This window comes from Notolepis coatsorum (assembly GCF_963971535.1).
Source record: "Notolepis coatsorum genome assembly, chromosome: 15".
Lineage (NCBI taxonomy): Eukaryota > Metazoa > Chordata > Actinopteri > Aulopiformes > Paralepididae > Notolepis > Notolepis coatsorum.
Genome location: NC_140179.1, coordinates 59,928,828 through 59,951,613, shown reverse-complemented (window position 1 = coordinate 59,951,613; position 22,786 = coordinate 59,928,828). Strand labels below are relative to the sequence as shown.

General features: G+C 45.4%; 1 protein-coding gene across 1 annotated transcript in view; it reads right to left on the bottom strand.

Moving 5' to 3' along the window:
• Positions 1-22,786, bottom strand: part of fanci (FA complementation group I) — a 122,967-nt gene that overhangs the window by 57,078 nt on the left and 43,103 nt on the right. Inside the window, exons 14-23 of the mRNA XM_084330243.1 lie at positions 21,947-22,034; positions 20,847-20,977; positions 19,956-20,026; positions 15,213-15,330; positions 13,043-13,165; positions 8,282-8,350; positions 6,252-6,353; positions 4,648-4,851; positions 2,325-2,446; positions 1,194-1,352 (exon numbers count right to left, since the gene is read on the bottom strand). Coding sequence (XP_084186369.1) covers positions 1,194-1,352; positions 2,325-2,446; positions 4,648-4,851; positions 6,252-6,353; positions 8,282-8,350; positions 13,043-13,165; positions 15,213-15,330; positions 19,956-20,026; positions 20,847-20,977; positions 21,947-22,034 — 1,187 coding nt within the window. The remainder of the gene's footprint in view (positions 1-1,193; positions 1,353-2,324; positions 2,447-4,647; positions 4,852-6,251; positions 6,354-8,281; positions 8,351-13,042; positions 13,166-15,212; positions 15,331-19,955; positions 20,027-20,846; positions 20,978-21,946; positions 22,035-22,786) is intronic.

The window sequence follows — 22,786 nt, the reverse complement described above, 5'->3', positions numbered from 1 at the left end:
GGGTGGAGGTGTGGTCAGCAGGGTGGAGGTGTGGTGAGGAGGGTGGAGGTGTGGTCAGCAGGGTGGAGGTGTGGTGAGGAGGGTGGAAGTGTGGTGAGGAGGGTGGAGGTGTGGTGAGGAGGGTGGAGGTGTGGTGAGGAGGGTGGAGGTGTGGTCAGCAGGGTGGAAGTGTGGTGAGGAGGGTGGAAGTGTGGTGAGGAGGGTGGAGGTGTGGTGAGGAGGGTGGAAGTGTGGTGAGCAGGGTGGAGGTGTGGTGAGGAGGGTGGAAGTGTGGTGAGGAGGGTGGAGGTGTGGTCAGCAGGGTGGAGGTGTGGTGAGGAGGGTGGAGGTGTGGTGAGCAGGGTGGAGGTGTGGTGAGGAGGGTGGAGGTGTGGTGAGGAGGGTGGAGGTGTGGTGAGGAGGGTGGAGGTGTGGTGAGCAGGGTGGAGGTGTGGTGAGCAGGGTGGAAGTGTGGTGAGGAGGGTGGAGGTGTGGTGAGGAGGGTGGAGGTGTGGTGAGGAGGGTGGAAGTGTGGTGAGGAGGGTGGAGGTGTGGTGAGCAGGGTGGAGGTGTGGTGAGGAGGGTGGAGGTGTGGTGAGGAGGGTGGAGGTGTGGTGAGGAGGGTGGAGGTGTGGTGAGGAGGGTGGAAGTGTGGTGAGCAGGGTGGAGGTGTGGTGAGCAGGGTGGAGGTGTGGTCAGCAGGGTGGAGGTGTGGTGAGCAGGGTGGAGGTGTGGTCAGCAGGGTGGAGGTGTGGTGAGGAGGGTGGAGGTGTGGTGAGGAGGGTGGAGGTGTGGTGAGGAGGGTGGAGGTGTGGTGAGGAGGGTGGAAGTGTGGTGAGCAGGGTGGAGGTGTGGTGAGCAGGGTGGAGGTGTGGTGAGGAGGGTGGAGGTGTGGTCAGCAGGGTGGAGGTGTGGTGAGCAGGGTGGAGGTGTGGTCAGCAGGGTGGAGGTGTGGTCAGCAGGGTGGAGGTGTGGTGAGCAGGGTGGAGGTGTGGTCAGCAGGGTGGAGGTGTGGTGAGGAGGGTGGAGGTGTGGTCAGCAGGGTGGAGGTGTGGTGAGGAGGGTGGAAGTGTGGTCAGCAGGGTGGAGGTGTGGTGAGGAGGGTGGAAGTGTGGTCAGCAGGGTGGAAGTGTGGTCAGCAGGGTGGAGGTGTGGTCAGCAGGGTGGAGGTGTGGTGAGCAGGGTGGAGGTGTGGTGAGCAGGGTGGAAGGCACCTGAAGAGCGTGGTCAGCAGGGTGGACACGAAGCCCATGGAGAGCAGGCTGCGTGGGGGCTTGGAGGAGAGCCGGCCCTTCCCCGACTTCTCCTTCAGGATCTCGGACAGCTTGTGGTGCCGGGTGAACAGCTGCAGGAGCTCCTCGAAGTGGCTTTTACTGCAACCAGACCACAACGCAGAGCTCACCGGTCAAACTCCACAAGATACCACTCCGTGTAATCTCGGGGGGGAAAACTACAAAAGAATATATACATTACTTTAAATTACATTATCTGTAGTGTGGTAGTGAAATGGTTAACCTTCTGTAGTGTGGTTGTGAAAGGGTTAACCATATGTAGTGTGGTTGTGAAAGGGTTAACCATCTGTAGTGTGGTAGTGAAAGGGTTAACCTTCTGTAGTGTGGTAGTGAAAGGTTAACCTTCTGTAGTGTGGTTGTGAAAGGGTTAACCCTTTGTCGTGTGGCAGTGAAAGGGTTAAGTATTTTCTGAGGCAGTCTGACTGAAAGCAAGTCTAGAAGATACTCCATTGTATAGTAGATTCTGTCTCTAAGAAGCTGAAGGTTCCTCCTTCTCTTGCTGCATTTAAAAGTATGATCTCCGACCACCATGTGTCGACTTGCAACTGCCTTAGCAGATTTTTTATTGTTTATTCTTATTTATTGTGCCTATATGTATGAAATTGCTGATAAACGGTGTCTTTGTTTTGTGAGCTTGATGTGGCTGTAAATGAGGGTAACCTCAGTGTCTCACAAGCTGAAATAAAGGTTTGAAATAGTAGGCCCTGCACATGCAAACAAACAGTCCTTTCCTAAGTAGAATTCTAGCTTAAAACAGTGTTCCAGAAATCCAGTTTTCCTCAGGTGACAGATAAACTTTTTGAAAATACACAATAGATTTATTTTTATCATGTCAATATATTTTTTTACTTTTCTGACGTTCAAATTCCCCTCTCGAAAGTTCCACTACAGCGGCTCTCGCTTTCAAGCCACTCCCTGGTGAGACTGCAGCTACCTGTAGTTGAAGACTGCAGCTACCTGTAGTTGGACTTGATGAAGACTGCAGCTACCTGTAGTTGGACTTGATGAAGACTGCGGGTACCTGTAGTTGGACTTGATGAAGACTGCGGGTACCTGTAGTTGGACTTGATGAAGGTGTACTCCAGAAGCACCTCGTACACTCCCATCACCAGCACGGCATAGATGCTGTTCTTCACGCCGACGCTGGACCCCAGAGAGAACTCTGCCGACTTGTCCTAGTGGGCAGACGGGAGAGGACTGTGAGGTCACAACACGCTGACTTGTCCTAGTGGGCAGACGGGAGAGGACTGTGAGGTCACAACATGCTGACTTGTCCTAGTGGGCAGACGGGAGAGGACTGTGAGGTCACAACATGCTGACTTGTCCTAGTGGGCAGACGGGAGAGGACTGTGAGGTCACAACACGCTGACTTGTCCTAGTGGGCAGACGGGAGAGGACTGTGAGGTCACAACACGCTGACTTGTCCTAGTGGGCAGACGGGAGAGGACTGTGAGGTCACAACATGCTGACTTGTCCTAGTGGGCAGACGGGAGAGGACTGTGAGGTCACAACATGCTGACTTGTCCTAGTGGGCAGACGGGAGAGGACTGTGAGGTCACAACACGCTGACTTGTCCTAGTGGGCAGACGGGAGAGGACTGTGAGGTCACAACATGCTGACTTGTCCTAGTGGGCAGACGGGAGAGGACTGTGAGGTCACAACACGCTGACTTGTCCTAGTGGGCAGACGGGAGAGGACTGTGAGGTCACAACATGCTGACTTGTCCTAGTGAGCAGACGGGAGAGGACTGTGAGGTCACAACATGCTGACTTGTCCTAGTGGGCAGACGGGAGAGGACTGTGAGGTCACAACACGCTGACTTGTCCTAGTGGGCAGACGGGAGAGGACTGTGAGGTCACAACACGCTGACTTGTCCTAGTGGGCAGACGGGAGAGGACTGTGAGGTCACAACACGCTGACTTGTCCTAGTGGGCAGACGGGAGAGGACTGTGAGGTCACAACACGCTGACTTGTCCTAGTGGGCAGACGGGAGAGGACTGTGAGGTCACAACACGCTGACTTGTCCTAGTGGGCAGACGGGAGAGGACTCGGACTGTGAGGTCGTTAACAGACTGCTAACATTACCAACTAGAAACACAGGGGCAGGGATCGGTAGCCGTGCTAGCTGGCTGCCGTCATTGCTAACAGCTAGATATTTACAAGTCGCAGCAGGCTAACGTTATTTCCAGGATCAAAAGCATTCATTCTGAAAGTTACATTGTTGATGCTCGAAATGTCTGAGCTTCCACGTTAACGCATGTCTTGTTTTTACTTAATAGCGAAGGTGAGATAATCAAACCAGCAAGTTACCCGGCTGCTGTCATTGCTAACGGCTAACGCTAGCGGACCAGGTTAGTGTATTTCCGCATTTTCCGGGAACAAAAGCATTCGTTCTGAATGTTACATCACTGATGCTTGAAATGTGTGAATTTAGTGAAACAACATGGCAAACAACGTTGCTATCATGTAACCAATCTCCAGTCTCTCTTTCTTAATCTTTCTTTTCTGTCCTCCCAGCTCTTAGCAGACTGTTAAGCTACTAGTGAGCTGTATCCAGCATGCGGTTCAGTGGTGTAACAGTTAATAGGGTCCCCTCTCAATACACTACACAGTGTAGGTGCCGGTAAAAACTATATAAAAAAAATATATAAAAAAACTACTATTTTAATATTCAAATATCAATGCCCATCCGTAGCGTTATGCGAATACCAAACCTTTGACAAATCTGGGTGGCAGTTCATGATGTTGGACGTTGCTGATGCCCGGTTACCTCTGCTGATTAGGGTTATTACTCAAAGTCACAGGCTGATACTGCAGCAGCTCTTCAGAAGGACAGTTCATTTAGCTGCTCAAACCCCGCCCTCTTTTCTTGATCCTCCAATCGCAACCGTCGCTTCGAGTGGCGAACTGTGCGCCACCGCCAATTTTTTATTTGATTTGAAATCTTTATTTCGAACATGTAAATAAATACAAACAATATCAAATCAAAACAAATCATTGATCAAGAAATTAAATGAAAAAATAATAATAATAATAATAATAATAATAATAATAATAATAATAATAATAATAATAATAATAATAATAATAAACAAAAGCAAAACATAACGTAATAATGTTCAAAAGGAGTAGGAAGAAGTATACACTTATTTAATCCTACCTCTTTTCCACTACTCAAATGAGTGTATTAATTTAAAACCTTAAACCTTGGGACCATGACGGAAATAAGGGTTTTACTCTTTCTCATGTTATCCTTTGGATCCTTGTTGTGTGTTTTTAATCCATCAATAAAATCAAATCAAAATCAAAACAAATATATATATATGCAAAACAAAAACTATATATATATGTGCCCGCTCCCCAAAGATTTACATACCAGTTCAAAGTCCTCCAGCTCACTCTTAATCATGCGTCTCGTCATGCTCTCCAGAATGGCCCGCAGCTCGGACTGGAATCCCTCTTCCTCTTCATCCTCCTCCTCATCATCATCATCATCATCACTGCCTGCATTGGGGTGGGCTGACTGGCGCAGGCGCTGAAGCCCCAGGAGGCAGTGGACGGTACAGCTCACCAGGTGGGCCTGAGGGGGCAGAGGTCAAGGGTCAGGGGACAGTACATCTCACCAGGTGGGCCTGAGGGGGCAGAGGTCAAGGGTCAGAGGACAGGGGACAGTACAGCTCACCAGGTGGGCCTGAGGGGGCAGAGGACATTGTTAGCAGACGTCCCGTGATGATGACCAGGAGGATGTGACCCTCTCTGCGCCGCCCCATGCCTCAAATAGATCCGCTATCAGCTCTATTTTCAATCTTTCAAAATGTTCAGTTGCTATCGCATGCACTTATCTGTGTTTCACTACACACATGACATGAGTCCATACTTACCAACTGTTCCGCCTGTTTTATTGCAACACTATTATCACCGACATCTAAGAAGGGAGATCCCCCCTTGAACGGCCCTTCTAAGGTTTCTCTCCTCCACATTGCCTGTGGTGCATTTTTTCATATTGCTAGGTTTTAGTGAGTTTTTCCCTACCTTCGTGTGGGGTATGTCTGGGAGTGTTGCATTTATTTATTTTAAATTCTTTGGACTTTATGGTGTTTTTGTTTTGTTCTTGATTTATTGTGATGTTTCTTCTTGACTTGTTTAAAGAAGACGTGTCCGGCCCATGGGGACATTAACGTGTGTTGTCGGGCCTTACAAATACATTTGATTTGATTTACTACTTACCTGGTTGAAAGGCGTAACTATCATTGGTGTTGGCCCTTAAAGGAAAACGTCCCTCTTACATCACTGCTGGAATGGCATCTTGGAACCTATTCTACACGTTCAAATGACTGGTTGGTTCTTAGGGTTCCTCCAGTTTGCTCTGAACTAAAAGAAACTGCTTTTTCCTCTGATGCTTCCAACACCTGGAACGTTCTCCGACTGACTCTGAAGGTTCTTCCTTCTCTCGCTGCGTTTAAAAGTATGATCTTCAACCACCGTGTGTCGACTTGTAGCTGATCTTTTATTGTTTATTCTTATTTATTGAGCCGATATGTATGAAATCGCTGATGCGTCTTCGTTTTGTGAGCTCTTCGTTGCTGTAAATGAGGGTAATAACCTCAGTGTCTCACGAGTTTAAATAAAGGTTTGAAATTAACATGAAAACAGTAGACAGCTGCTTGGTTACATGGTGCAAACCCACCAACACACACACAGACACATATACCGGTATATCATATTTTATATACCGGTATGTATTACAAAAAGATTTGCACTATATCCACACCGCATTTTTCTTTTTTTAAGTTTGCATTTTGTACTTTAGTTTGTATAGTGTTCTATAGAATTTTATTTATTATTATTATTACGTTTTTACTGTACGAAGCACAATCTCAGGAGGCTCATACAGAACCAAGAATTTCACTGTAATGTACACACACACACAGACGGACACACACACACGGACACACACACACACACAGACACACCCCCTACCAGAGGCTCCTGGAGGAACACCTGGTCTCCGTGAGCGGTGATGCACGGCTCCAGCTTCACTGGGGGCAGGATGTCTTGTTCAGGCTCGTAGTACCTCCTCAGCTGGGGGGTCAGAGGTCAGGGGTCAGGGAGACAACAGCAGACCGTAAACAAACAGCTTTCCACCCAGCAGACTTTTAAGTACTTTTCCAAGCACTATGTTTCATTTTCAATGATGTTACTCGAAGAATACAATTCACTTTTTTTTTTTAAGCATCTTCTTGGCCTGCTTGCCAGCTAGAGCATCACACGCGAAGAAGAAATGAGGAAAAGCTGTTGGAGCGTGCGAGACAGACTCGTCAGATTTTATTAAAACAGAACAAAATAAACTATTTCTTGATTCAGAACAATTTGATCAATTCAATGCGAATGGCTGATTTGAATTTCAATGACTTTTTAAGCACCTTGTTAAAAAAAACTGTCTGTTTTCAAGAAATTCCAGGCCTTGACTTTAAGCACTTCAGGGAACTTGTGCGAACCCCGTCTATTCTAGAACAGCTTTCCATCCAGCAGACACTCTATTCTAGAACAGCTTTCCATCCAGCAGACACTCTATTTTGAAACAGCTTTCCATCATGGCGATAAACAAGCTTTCCCCCCCAGCAGGAGAAGTATGTCCAGAAGGTACACTAGACAGCATGACAGAACACATACTTGTGAGAGGAGCGTTAGACAGCATGACAGAACACGTACTTGTGACAGGAGCGTTAGACAGCATGACAGAACACATACTTGTGAGAGGAGCGTTAGACAGCATGACAGAACACGTACTTGTGAGAGGAGCGTTAGACAGCATGACAGAACACGTACTTGTGAGAGGAGCGTTAAGACAGCATGACAGAACACGTACTTGTGAGAGGAGCGTTAGACAGCATGACAGAACACGTACTTGTGAGAGGAGCGTTAGACAGCATGACAGAACACGTACTTGTGAGAGGAGCGTTAGACAGCATGACAGAACACATACTTGTGAGAGGAGCGTTAGACAGCATGACAGAACACGTACTTGTGAGAGGAGCGTTAGACAGCATGACAGAACACGTACTTGTGACAGGAGCGTTAGACAGCATGACAGAACACGTACTTGTGAGAGGAGCGTTAGACAGCATGACAGAACACGTACTTGTGAGAGGAGCGTTAGACAGCATGACAGAACACGTACTTGTGAGAGGAGCGTTAGACAGCATGACAGAACACGTACTTGTGAGAGGAGCGTTAGACAGCATGACAGAACACATACTTGTGACAGGAGCGTTAGACAGCATGACAGAACACGTACTTGTGACAGGAGCGTTAGACAGCATGACAGAACACGTACTTGTGAGAGGAGCGTTAGACAGCATGACAGAACACGTACTTGTGACAGGAGCGTTAGACAGCATGACAGAACACGTACTTGTGACAGGAGCGTTAGACAGCATGACAGAACACGTACTTGTGAGAGGAGCGTTAGACAGCATGACAGAACACGTACTTGTGAGAGGAGCGTTAGACAGCATGACAGAACACGTACTTGTGAGAGGAGCGTTAGACAGCATGACAGAACACGTACTTGTGAGAGGAGCGTTAGACAGCATGACAGAACACGTACTTGTGAGAGGAGCGTTAGACAGCATGACAGAACACGTACTTGTGAGAGGAGCGTTAGACAGCATGACAGAACACGTACTTGTGAGAGGAGCGTTAGACAGCATGACAGAACACGTACTTGTGAGAAGAGCGTTAGACAGCATGACAGAACACGTACTTGTGAGGAGCGTTAGACAGCATGACAGAACACGTACTTGTGAGGAGCGTTAGACAGCATGACAGAACACGTACTTGTGAGAGGAGCGTTAAGACAGCAGCATGACAGAACACGTACTTGTGAGAGGAGCGTTAAGACAGCAGCATGACAGAACACGTACTTGTGAGAGGAGCGTTAAGACAGCTTGACAGAACACGTACTTGTGAGGAGCGTTAGACACTAGACAGCATGACAGAACACGTACTTGTGAGAGGAGCGTCTGCATGATGGAGCTCGCCAGCTGGGAGTTACGCAGGAGGACTTGGTGGAAACCCTGAAACAAAAGATTTCCTTCATTTAAAGACGGTTCCGACAAACAAGTTCAAGTTATTTATTTGTCAAATACACAAAAAAAAACAATACAGGGGCCTTGCAGGTAATGACATGTTTGTGTTTTGAGCTCAGACTCAATAATAATATGTATATTTTTGTATGTTTGATTTTACAAAACAGGGGAAGTTCTCGATAAGCCTCTAGGATTCTAAACTTCTCCTATACACAATATGGTTATGTATTATTATTTTTTTTTTTTTTAACTTTTGTTTAACTCTTTGTGTTAATAAATAAATACAAATACTCAACAGTGCACAGTTCAGAAACAACAATGAATACAAGAATGGTAACAATAAGTAGTAGTAGCTAGTAAGATAGAATATAAAATGAGATAAGATTAAATAAAATAGTCAATTATTTACAGAAAGTGTCTTGCATATATATGTGCATGTTAAGGTGCAGGGTGTGTGTGTTCTGTTCAATAACAATAAGTAGTAGTATGTGTGTGTGTGTGTGCGTGTGTGTGTGTGTGTGTGTGTGTGTGTGTTGCAGTGTTTGCTATAACCCCAGCAGACCAACTCAAGATGGCTGTGGTTGAGGAGAGCCCTCAGGTGGAACCCTTCTGCAGGTGAAGGCTAACATCGTCTTCACTGCCGCCCTCAGGCTAGGGTTGGGTAGCGAACTCGGTACTTTTTAGGGTACCGACCGAATTACATCGGGAGTACCAATTCACGCTAGATCAATCGGTACCAAATTTCGGTACCTTTACAAGTTTAGTATAAGAGTGTAATATTACTAGACAAGAGGGAGCCTTTTAAATATATATATATATATATTACTGTCCCGTCTCTTGGGTCTTTGGAAAGACCAGACGAGGTCAGAGGAGTTTGATCATATTTACTGAGGATGGCCAGATAATGTTGATATTTAAACATGGTGTGTTACACAAATAAATAACTAAATGTTCTAAATAAATAAAAGATTGAAATGTTTGGTTATTACAGAGACAGTTAATATCGGTACCCGACCCTAGTACAGGGTGAGGGGAGAAGGGTTTTCCCAACAGTGTGAATGCTCTGACCGCCCTGCCTCCACCACGGGTGTCAGGGAACTCCATCCTGAGGAACTTATCACGTCTTAAGTAGCTCCTGCAATTCCTGCTTGTAGCAAAGCATCTCTGATGTTCATTTCACCCAATATTAAAAACAGCAGTTCCCTAGCAACGTAATTCCACTGAACCCGTCTTATACTTGACATAAAACTCCTACCCATCCATGCAGTCATCAAGTGTTGTACAGTCGAGTAATTTACTACTACTACTACTAATAATAATAATACACAGTAGATTGTGTACACACTCTAAATACTCACCTTAACATTCACTTAGAGTCTTAGACACTTTAAACACTTTTAACACTACACCATATTTGTATCTATTTATTACTAAAAGATTTGCACTACATCCCTACCTCATTTGTATGAGGGGTGGAAGTAACAAAAATCAATAAATGAATGTGTAACAGATTAAATGAATATGTAACCGATTAAAATGCATTCAATAAACTAATGTGTAACCGATTAAATGAATGTGTAACCGATTAAAATGCAATCAAATCAAATAGTCACTTGATGAATTAGCAAATGATTTAATTAATTCAGAACCAAACTGAATAATAAACTAGACTGGTTTTATCTAATCACCTTGAAATTAAATTCAGTGCGCTGCAATTCCATTCGCCACCACTTTCATCAAATCGAGGTTTGTGCTCCATGTGTCAATCAAATGACCCCGCCCACAGTCGCAAATCCAGGCGTCCACAATCGACTGCACTTGCCTTTTGGATTATCCAGCCAATCAGAATTTTGCACGGATACAAAATGTCTCGTTCACGTTGCTAAATATATTTTAGATTTTATTTCAGTCCCCATGGCCCAGGTAACCACTGAGGTAGATTTAGAGTTTTTTTATTTTTTATTTTTTTTATTTTTTTTTTATCTACTTTTTCTCCCATTTTCTATTTTTCTCCCATCCCAATTTCGTATCATCCAATTCTACCCTCCCCTGTCTCGAACGCTGTTAGGCCATGCCTCCCACAAGCCGGCTGCAATGTGGACGAAGCCTTACATCACGTGTCCCCTCCGGTACTCGAGGAAGCAGCCGCCGCATCTTTTCACCTGCACAGCGCAATCTCTCAGCGGCGGGGGTCTGCGTTTGGAGGGCACGCCGCCCCCGTCGCTTCCTGATTCTGCTGCGCAGGCGGACCAACCGACCTGTAGGAGTCGCTGTCCACAACGTCCGATCCCCACCCATCAGCTTCCCACCCCCTAATACTGCCAATTGTATTAGTATGAACGACCAGCCAAGCTGATAGCAATGCGGAGAGCTGGGCTCGAACCCAGCGTCTCCTGCATTGGTGGTGAGCGCCTTGCCCACTGCACCACCTAGCCGCCTTAGAGGGTTTTTATTGTAAATAAACGTAGAATCTGCCGAGATCTTGCTATCAGCCGCACAGGCGATGACGTCCTCCTGTGCGTTCTATAACTCCCTCGGGATCAGACCTAATCATTGCCTCTCTGACTCTATTTTGCTGTAATGTGTGGCCCATTGCACGCAGATGGCCAATCATCTTGTAGCCAGTGTTTGGACATGCTGATAACACCCCAGCTACCAACTGGTCAAGGTCTTCATCGCTGATGCTTGAGTAACGGTCTTGCCTTCCCAGCTGGTGCTCATTTAGGCGCTGTCTGATGGTATTGGGGTGTACCCCAAGGTACCCGGCTATTCCAACGGCGGAATAACCGCAATTCACAAACCACTCTAACGTTTCCGGAGAGATGTTTAAACGTGGTCTCCCTATTAGACCACGTCTGTCAGGATGCACGTCAATGTCAAAAACAGGCTCCTCTTCAGTTAACTTTAGCTGTCGAAGTTCGCTTGTAGCTTCAGCCACGAGCTCGGTCACCCTTGTATATTTACTTGAACCCCACTAGCTTGGGCATTGACAAGAAAACATTCAAGCCATTCCAAGTTGAAAAGGAGGACGTCATCGCCTGTGCGGCTGATAGCATATCTCGGCAGATTCTACGTTTATTTACAATAAAAACCCTCTAAATCTACTTCAGTGGTTACCTGGGCCATGGGGACAGAAATAAAATCTAAAATATATTTAGCAAGTAGCAACGTGAACGAGACATTTTTCATTAAAATTTCAAATTCTGATTGGCTGGATAATCCAAAAGGCAAGTGCAGTCGATTGTGGACGCCTGGATTTGCGACTGTGGGCGGGGTCATTTGATTGACACATGGAGCACAAACCTTTAACGAACCGTTCAACAACGAAAGTGTCCTCGATTTGATGAAAGTGGTGTCGAAAGTGGTGGCGAATGGAATTGCAGCGCACTGAATTGATTCATTAGTGACTATTTGATTTGATTGCATTTTAATCAGTTACACATTCATTTAATCGGTTACACATTCATTTATTGATTGCATTTTAATTGGTTACACATTAATTTAATCGGTTACACATTCATTTATTGAATGCATTTTAATCGATTACACATTCATTTATTGATTTTTGTTACTTCCACCCCTCATACATTTGTACCTGTACCTCATCGTTTGCATTTTGTATTTTAGGTTGTACTTTAGTTTGTATATTGTATATTTTGTATAGCGTTTGGCTTTTATCCTTTTTTTTTACTGTATGAAGCACAATCTCAGGAGGCTCATACAGAACCAAGCATTTCACTGTAATGTACATGTAACGTCACGGTGACCAATTGCAGCCACTCTTATTGTCTGGGACCAAATACGGCCACGCCCCACTCCCAGCAAAAAGTGGGAATCTCTAGAATGGGTTTGGGGCGGCGCTGTATACGGAAGTAGCTCTCAAGGTGACGATTAGACAACACTTTTTTGTTGTCAGTAGATGGCAGCATTGGTTTAAAATTAAAGGCTGAAAATGTTGAGAACTACAACACTGCATTTCCCAAGAGCGTTAGCACAGGTCGCAGGTCACTGGGATGTGTCTATATTCTCCGACGTGATCTGAACAGCGTTAAACTATTACTGCGACCTCGGTATAGCGACCGAGAATGGCCAACTAATTATCTTAACAAAAGTGCGCTGGTAGCATTACATATGTTGTCTAAAGGGGGACATATGGTACAATTTAAGATTCTAATGATAATCGGCATATAAAGGACAAGATAAAGCATCGTTAATTTGTAAGAAACCTCAATGAAAACGGCGCAGGGTGCTATTGTTATGAAAATGTGATAGAATCCTATAAAAATGTGGATGCATTTGGCCTACGTTCCGTTAGTAGTAGTTTATTGTCACGTATAAAGTACAGGTACATTACAGTGTGATGCTTGGTTCATACACATGCAGCTCATTATAGTAATATTCCACAATTATTACAGTTGGTAGTAATAATGGCACACATAAATTCACACTGACATGCGCATTTGTTGATACATGCAAGACTAGTCTCGAGACAACGTATGTGTATCACCGCTGCCATGTTACCGGCGCGGAACATGTACCTTAACATGTACCTTATATGTGACAAATAAAACACAATTTGAACTTGAACTTGTTAGGAAGTGTTGTACAGTCGAGTCATTTACTACTACTACTACTAATAATAATACTACACGGTACAGATAGTTAGGACAGGGTTCTGACCTCGTACAGCATCAGTCGCACGTCGGCCTGCTGGCCCAGGCAGCGGCGCAGGCTGCTCAGGATCTCCAGACAGAAGGCCTCGTTGGCCGCGGCGTTGTAGCGGGAGTGGACGTCCACCTGGATCTGAGGGGGGAGGAGTTATCATGAACACACCTGGATCTGAGGGGGGAGGAGTTATCATGAACACACCTGGATCTGAGGGGGGAGGAGTTATCATGAACACACCTGGATCTGAGGGGGAGGAGTTATCATGAACACACCTGGATCTGAGGGGGGAGGAGTTATCATGAACACACCTGGATCTGAGGGGGGAGGAGTTATCATGAACACACCTGGATCTGAGGGGGGAGGAGTCATCATGAACACACCTGGATCTACTCAGGGGGGAGGAGTTAACATGAACACACCTGGATCTGAGGGGGGAGGAGTTAACATGAACACACCTGGATCTGAGGGGGGAGGAGTTATCATGAACACACCTGGATCTAAGGGGGGAGGAGTTATCATGAACACACCTGGATCTGAGGGGGGAGGAGTCATCATGAACACACCTGGATCTACTGAGGGGGGAGGAGTTAACATGAACACACCTGGATCTGAGGGGGGAGGAGTTAACATGAACACACCTGGATCTGAGGGGGGCGGAGTTAACATGAACACACCTGACCTGAGGGGGGAGTTATCATGAACACACCTGGATCTGAGGGGGGAGGAGTTATCATGAACACACCTGGATCTGAGGGGGGAGGAGTTATCATGAACACACCTGGATCTGAGGAGGGAGGAGTTATCAAGAACACACCTGGATCTGAGGGGGGAGGAGTTATCATGAACACACCTGGATCTGAGGGGGGAGGAGTTATCATGAACACACCTGGATCTGAGGGGGGAGGAGTTATCATGAACACACCTGGATCTGAGGGGGGAGGAGTTATCATGAACACACCTGGATCTGAGGGGGGAGGAGTTATCATGAACACACCTGGATCTGAGGGGGGAGGAGTTATCATGAACACACCTGGATCTACTCAGGGGGGAGGAGTTAACATGAACACACCTGGATCTACTCAGGGGGGAGGAGTTATCATGAAACATGACACCCAGAGACTTCAGCTGATTGGCTGGTATAAGGTGGGCGTGTACTTACTGGTCATATCACACACATGGCGACTAATCCAGTTTCAATTTGAATTATGATTTTGTCTTCCCATGATCATGAAAACAAGATAAGAGAGATAAATAGATTATTGTGCCGCATGCCGCGTTTGCTCTCATTTTGTCTTGTGTTGTAAACACAGCGCACACTTCCTTCACAGCGGAGGCTAGACTGTACCTGGCTGGAGGCTAGACTGTACCTGGCTGGAGGCTAGACTGTACCTGGCTAGAGGCTAGACTGTACCTGGCTAGAGGCTATACTGTACCTGGCTAGAGGCTAGACTGTACCTGGCTGGAGGCTAGACTGTACCTGGCTGGAGGCTAGACTGTACCTGGCTAGAGGCTAGACTGTACCTGGCTAGAGGCTAGACTGTACCTGGCTAGAGGCTAGACTGTACCTGGCTGGAGGCTAGACTGTACCTGGCTGGATGCTAGACTGTACCTGGCTGGAGGCTAGACTGTACCTGGCTAGAGGCTAGACTGTACCTGTCTGTGAGGTCTGGCTGGAGTCCTCTGGCTAGACGCTAGAGGACTGTACCTGGCTAGAGGAGATGGTCTGGGAGGCCTGGCTGAAGGCTAGACTGTACCTGGCTAGAGGAGATGCTGATCTGTACCTGGCTAGAGGAGATGGTCTATGAGGTCTGGCTGGAGGCTAGACTGTACCTGGCTAGAGGAGATGGTCTGGGAGGCCTGGCTGAAGGCTAGACTGTACCTGGCTGGAGGCTAGACTGTAGTACCTGGCTAGAGGAGATGCTGATCTGTACCTGGCTAGAGGAGATGGTCTGTGAGGTCTGGCTGGAGGCTAGACTGTACCTGGCTAGAGGAGATGGTCTGGGAGGCCTGGCTGAAGGCTAGACTGTACCTGGCTGGAGGCTAGACTGTAGTACCTGGCTAGAGGAGATGGTCTGAGAGGTCTGGCTGGAGGCTAGAGGACTGTACCTGGCTAGAGGAGATGCTGATCTGTACCTGGCTAGAGGAGATGGTCTGTGAGGTCTGGCTGGAGGCTAGACTGTACCTGGCTAGAGGAGATGCTGATCTGGGAGGTCTGGCTGGAGGCTAGACTTCCCAGCACCTTGAAGTTCTTCAGCAGCAGCAGGAAGCCGGTCACTGCAGACTTCCTTCCGTCCAGCTGACTGGTAGAGAAACACGTGGGGGAGGAGATTAGTGTTGGGTACCGAACTCTGTACCTTTAAGGGTACCGACCGACTTACATGGGTACTACAGAGTACCAATTCACGCTAAATTAATCGGTATCAGATTTTGGCACCTTTACATGTTTAGTATAAGGGCGTTTTCACACCTAGCTCGTTTGGAGCTGTTATTCCGGAACCTGGAGCGTTTACCCCTTTTTTCGGTTCAGTTGGGCATATGTGAACACAGCAATTACATTCTGTTGCGGAACAAAACAAGCGGACCGAGACCACCTGGAGAGGGTGGTCTCGGCGCAGTTCCAACCGAACCCGAAGCGGACTCGTACGCTGTGAGAATGCAATCGATTTAACAAACAGACACAATTAATAATAATAATACGTCGTGGGTCAACGTGGAGCAGCGATGAGGTACACTGCGTCGTTGATATCAGTCAGCCGCGCGCAGGAGAGAGGAGCCGGGGTCTCTGTAGTGACAGCAGCAGCACCGTGCGCGGGTCTCTCTCTCTCTCTCTCTCTCTCTCTCTCTCTCTCTCTCTCTCTCACCCTCACCGAGAGAATGAATGTGGACTGTTCCATCGGGGAGCTTCGGTGGTAATGTGAGTGGCTACAGACCGCTGCACTTAAATATAAACATTAGTCTACCTGGAGACTCAATGAGGTAATTGTAGATGTCGCCATAAGACGCTTCTGGCCATTTAGTGGGATCATTGTTTCAAGCTCCCCCCTCTGATGGAACAGTCCACATTCATTCGTGCGTCATCTCGCGTCTCCAGACTGTGTGGGCAATCTGCGCATGAGCTTTTTCGCTGCCGATTTAGTTCTGATCGATTAGGAATGGCTCGCGCCGTGTTCAGGAGATTGAGGCGCATAAAAGACTATTCGATCATGTCTCTAGCACCCCCACAGCCGTATCTGCAACCACTTACATCACGGCTCTCATCCACATTCATTCATTTGCTCCCCCGCTCTCTCCTCCCCGATTTCAATGTAACGCGGAGATTCAGGGTTGGGGGGGGGGGGGGGGGGGGGGGGCACACCCCAAAATCTGACCAATGAGTGATAGTTTGCTCGCGCATGCGTTTGTTTTGGTCCGTGTGAACACAGCCATGTGAACACAAACGAACTAAGAATCAAGTGCAACAATTGTATCATAATAGTCCCTGAATCGGAACAAAGCAAACGAACTACAGGTGTGAAAACACCCTAAGAGTGTAATATTACTAGGCAAGAAGGAGCCTTTTCCACAAATATATATTATATTACTGTCCTGTTTCCTGGGTCTTCGTAAAGACCAGACGAGGTCAGAGGAGTTTTATCATATTTACAGATGATGACCAGATAATGTTGACATTTAAACATTTAAAAACATACAATTTATTTTGTGTGGTGTGTTACAACAATGCATTACAAAATGCTCTAAATAAATAACAATGTTGAAATTGAAAGGTTTGGACTGGTACCGGTATCAGTTCAAATGTGAAACGGTACCCAACCCTATCATTAACACCTGGCTGCTTCTGGTGATGTTGGCAAATGAGAAACTCAACTATAAGGCTGCGTTCACACTGCAGATGAAAGTGGCCCAAATGTGATTTATTTGCTCATAATATGTGACTCAGATCTCATTATTTCACGACAGTGTGAACAGCACAAATCACATGGAGTCTGATCTTTTCAATTCTGATGTTGGGCCACTTTCATAATGTGGTCCTAATTCAGATACAGGTCTGATTTGTTTTGCAATGTGACCTCAGTCTGAACAGTCATGTGACTTTCACGTCACTCTAGACGTGACATTTGTCACAATTTATTTTACGTCCATCTTCTTTATTGTTCATTTGTGCGTGTGGGTCAGTTCAGGTCAGTTCAGGGTCAGTTCAGGTCAGTTCAGGGTCAGTTCAGGGTCAGTTCAGGGTCAGTTCAGGTCAGTTCAGGGTCAGTTCAGTTCAGTTCAGGGTCAGTTCAGGGTCAGTTCAGGTCAGTTCAGGTCAGTTCAGGGTCAGTTCAGGGTCAGTTCAGGGTCAGTTCAGGTCAGTTCAGGTCAGTTCAGGGTCAGTTCAGGGTCAGTTCAGGGTCAGTTCAGGTCAGTTCAGGTCAGTTCAGGGTTAGTTCAGGTCAGTTCAGGTCAGTTCAGGGTCAGTTCAGGTTGTTCAGGTCAGTTCAGACCGGTTCACACTGGAATCTGATCTTGGCTACATTTAACATTAACAGCCAAACAAAATAAATCTGATTTCTGATCTGAGCAATAAATCAGAATTGAGAACTAAGACCACAGTGTGAGAGAACATGACATCATACACACCTGGAGAACATGACATCGTGCACTCCCCCCCACCCCGGTCCCATCCCCTAGCGCTGCACTGCCGGCTGCCTCGTGTGAGGGATCACTCCCACCCCCCCCCCCCCCTTCAGCCCTGTAACCACCCCAACCCACTCCCCCCTCCTCCCGTACATGGCGCTGCCTAGGCCGGCTGCCAGTCTGTTTGCGGTGGTGAATACGCATATGTCTGTCTCAAGGCTAGCCCTACATGCGTCATCAAAGCGCATGTAGGTGTTTTTAATGCTCTGTACCATTATTACTATCTAAACTGTAATAATTGTGGAATATTACTCTAATGAGCTGTGTGTGTATGATCCAAGCGTCCTATGATCCTTGTTGTGAAGGGCCAGATTAAACCGAATATATATATTTATTTATATATATATATTTAATTGTATTTGTATATTCTCTAATATTCCCTGATATCCCTTGTATATTCCTTGTACAATATGCATTGAATATCCATTCTAGCCTACTGAACATCCCATAATAGTCTCCATTCTACTATTGGTCGAGACCTTGGTGCCAGGCTGCCATACCCCTCAGACCCAGTTCAAACGTACCGCTCCACATGTACGAACAAGTCCTAGTTCCGCGTAGGAATCTGGCTACCGCACCACTAATGGGACTATTTGTTCATAGTGCGTATATATACTGCGCTACTAAAGTAGGATTTTCTTTTCAGTCCAGTTTCTTACCCTCCAATAGAGTCACAGACGTAAAGCCTCCCCGCGACGCCACGTGTGGGAGTAAGGCCAAGTTCGCCTACCATCGGTATTGAGACATCGTGTATATTAATATTTGAATAGTCATATTTGGCACTATATCGTCGAGTTGGACGTAGTCTATTAAGCTAATAATAGTCTGTTAATATATAGTGCTTCGTGCGGTGAGAATACTACCGTAGTCAGTACCCCATCGTTTCGGGCAGAGAACTGGCTGCTTACCCAGGGTGGTTGACCCCATGTGAAGCTGCAGCCGAGGAGCCCCAGAGCCGACGAGCGAGTGGACCTGTATACCGGATTATTCTACCGACGACAGCCCGCCTTCCCAGGCACGGATTATGCTTTGTATACTTTGATTATTCCATGGATAAAGACCCCCGACACTGCCGTGTGTTGGAACCCCCCCCCCTGGAGAGGACGCAAGGTGAGGAGACGCTCTGCAAGACGAGGTCGCTTCACGTCTCTCCCCAGTGGACCGGAGAGAGCCGGCCCACAAAGAGTCCACCTGCTTTCATCTGTGGTCCAAGGATCGCCGGCGCATTGAACGGCACTACAGTGGGTTCACCTGGGATACCCTTGGCCGGACGAGGCAGCCGGATTCTACCCCCCCCCCCCTCCTACTCCTGTCGGCTTACAAGCGACCGGATTAACCCCCCCTTAGTGTATCCAGTCATATAATCATTAAAGTATCATTGCTGTTATTCCTTAACTATTCCAGGTCGTATATTTACCACCTGCGCCATCAGAGATTGGACATTCTCTATTGATATACCGACGAATACTCTTTGCCATAAAAGTGCATACTATTTCAATTCATAAATGTAATTAAGTGATTAAGTGCTTGCTCTACACACCATTGCTGTGTAGTAATAAACGCATACTTCGACTTCGTATATTTGTGTTGGATCCGTTTCATCTACGTGAGAGTGTTTATGATAATATATTTATGCCGTGTACTGGGTGGCCGAATATTAAGTACAAAGGTAGTGGTAGTAAGTATCATATCTAGTAATACAGTCAGGGAATTGTACCCCTCAGTTACAATCCTCATAGGACACATAACAGAAAAAAGCATTCTGTGTGAAGGTATTCTGTATTTTGGCATGTAAAATAATAAAGAAACTTGAAACTTGAACTTGAAACCTGGAGAACATGACATCATACACACCTGGAGAACATGACATCATACACACCTGGAGAACATGACATCATCATACACACCTGGAGAACATGACATCATACACACCTGGAGAACATGACATCATCATACACACCTGGAGAACATGACATCATACACAACTGGAGAACATGACATCACCTGGCGACCATGACATCATACACACCTGGAGAACATGACATCATACACACCTGGAGAACATGACATCATCATACACACCTGGAGAACATGACATCATACACACCTGGAGAACATGACATCATCATACACACCTGGAGAACATGACATCATACACACCTGGAGAACATGACATCACCTGGAGAACAAGACATCATACACACCTGGAGAACATGACATCACCTGGAGAACATGACATCATACACACCTGGAGAACATGGCCTTGCGGAGAACCAGGATCAGAGCGTCCTTCAAGGACAGACTGACCTTCAGCAGAGGCTGCAGAGGAGACAGTGATGAGAACAGCTGTGAGTGTGTGTGAGTGTAGATGTGTGTAGTGTAGATGTGTGTAGTGTACATGTGTACATAAAAACCTTGGAAATAATTTTTCATGCTAAGAGTAAAAGCCTACCAGTTTGTATTCAATGTCTCTTTCAACCAAGAGAAAGAAAGTATAATTTAAGAGGGTTATGTATTCTTAAAACATGTAAAAAGGTAAGAACTAATGTAAAAGCTAGATGTGTTTAAATTTTGGGAGTTAAATTATGGAATAGCCTTAGTGACGGGTTGAAGTTGTGTACTTCTCAGGGGAGATTTAAAAAAGCCTTAAAGGATAAAATAATCGAGTAAAACATCAAACATTTGTTTTTTTCTTAATTTTTTTTTTTATATCTTGCAGCATATTTTAAGTTTTTCATTCTTATATTAAAATATATTTCGTTTTTAAGAATTTGTAAAGGATAGGCAAAAATAAGCATGTGCTTCAGCCTATTCCTTTTTTTCTGTCGTTGATTTTGGATTTTGTGTGTGAGCTTGCCTTGAATATGTACATGTGTGATTTTCTATTCTTTTTTTTTATTTATTTTTGCAAGTCGACACAGGTGTTTTTGATTTGTCTGTAAATAAGACCGTAAAATTAATTCATTCCTTCATTCATGTGTGTAGTGTAAATATGTGTAGTGTAGATGTGTGTAGTGTAGATGTGTGTAGTGTAGATGTGTGTAGTGTAGATGTGTGTAGTGTAGATGTGTGTAGTGTAGATGTGTGTAGTGTAGATGTGTGTGTGTAGAAGTGTGTAGTGTGTACATGTCAGGTATACCTGCAGAGCCCTCAGCAGCCCCTGCACGGTGGCCAGGGGCAGGTAGGACAGGTGGTCAAACGTCTCCGTCACTTTAGAGGAGGACTCCAAGAGGATCATGGGAGCAGAGACCACGATGTCCGAGAAGAGGTCTAATGAGTCAAGGGAACAAAAATACATTAAAGAGGGTTAAAGAGGTGGGGGGTATATTTCTGTGTTGTCACCATGTAAGTTATGAGACTCCAAGAAGAATAGCTGCTGCTGTGCAAAAAAATAATCGAGATCTAAATAAAACAAACAAACAAACAAACAAACAAACAAACAATTTAAATAATAAGATAAGATATGTATTGATCCCCTTGGGGAAATTCAGGCATCATAGCAGCATGGGGGGAGGGGGGGGGGTACAGGTATGGGCAGGGTAATAGTAGAAAGACATAAATACAGGCAATAAAATTACAGTACAGTAGAAAGTAAAAATAGGCAGTGTAAACAATATAATTAACTCTGAATATATGCATCTGAGCAAGTAGGCAGTGTGATAAAAGGTGCAGATGAGGGTCTGTATGCCCCATCAGTTATATTATACATTATAATAAATATGGTTACAATAAACACTAGAATCTAAATATATATATATTAAGTAAGTAAAGTATACAGTATACACTAGGGATGGGCGTGAGTAATCGATTACTCGCGGCTATGAGAAAACTCGATCTTAAATTATTAATAATTTTTATTAAACCTTTTTTCTTTTTTTTTATAAATGTATATATATTTTTTTACATATTTGTTTCACATTATGTGTAAGATTATAACTGTTTGTTGGTTTCATTAAACATATATGTGAATAAACAAAATGAAGTTTTAATTAAAAAAAATAATAATAAAGAAAAATCTATTATTATTTTTTGTTTCCACGATCACTCATGTATATCATGCGATCAATCTATCTGGATTTTTCTTAAAAATGCCCATCCCTAGTATACACAGGTGCAGTATGCATAAGGTACCCTAACCGGCATGATATACGTCATATATTAAGTAATAATGAGAAATTGTATGACGTGGGAAAAGCTACGTGGGTTTCTATAGGACTGCATGCCGTCTACTCGAGTTACCTATGAAGTGAGTGACAGGTGAGGCAGTCTTCGTGACCAATCGGTTAAGGACTTGTTCCAGAATCTCTCCTCTGATAGGCTCATGCATCTGTGTATATAAGACATTGATTAGTGAACACAGCCTCCACTGAAGACCTGCTGCTGTGACCTCAATGAACAGTCACTGTTTGTCTTTTTATGATCACATTTAGATTTTTACATGAAATATAAAACACCACAAGACACCACACAATACAATAATATAACAGTCACTGTTTGTCATGACCGTTGTACAGCAGGTAGACTAGGGTTGTTGTTGTAGGCCTGGGTAATATACTGATACATTTACATTTTAGTGTACATGTGTTTAGTTTACTAAAGGAGTCCTTTAGTAACAGTGTTGAACTTGAGTGCTACAGTCTTTGAGTGCATAGTAGTATAGAAATATTAGCATAGTAGGTAGTAGTATAGACATTATTAGCATAGTAGGTAGTAATATAGATATACTGTATTAGCATAGTAGGTAGTAGTATAGACATATTAGTTGTATTGCGACACTCCACGACGAGGTGGACAAAATGGGGGCCTCAATTAAGGACATGGAAGACGGCCTTTCGACGTGGTCAGACGAGGTGGTAACGTTACAAACCACAGTCAAAGACTTAAAGACGGAGGTGGCCGGTCTCAGGGGAAAGTGTGAGGACATGGAAGGAAGAATGAGGAGGTGTAACGTAAGGATACTAGGAGTAGCTGAGATGGAAGGCTCAAGCTCCACAGCGTCGGTCTCAAAACTACTGAAGGACGTGCTACAAATGGATAATGAGGTGCTGGTCGACCGCTCGCACAGAACACTGGGGCCGA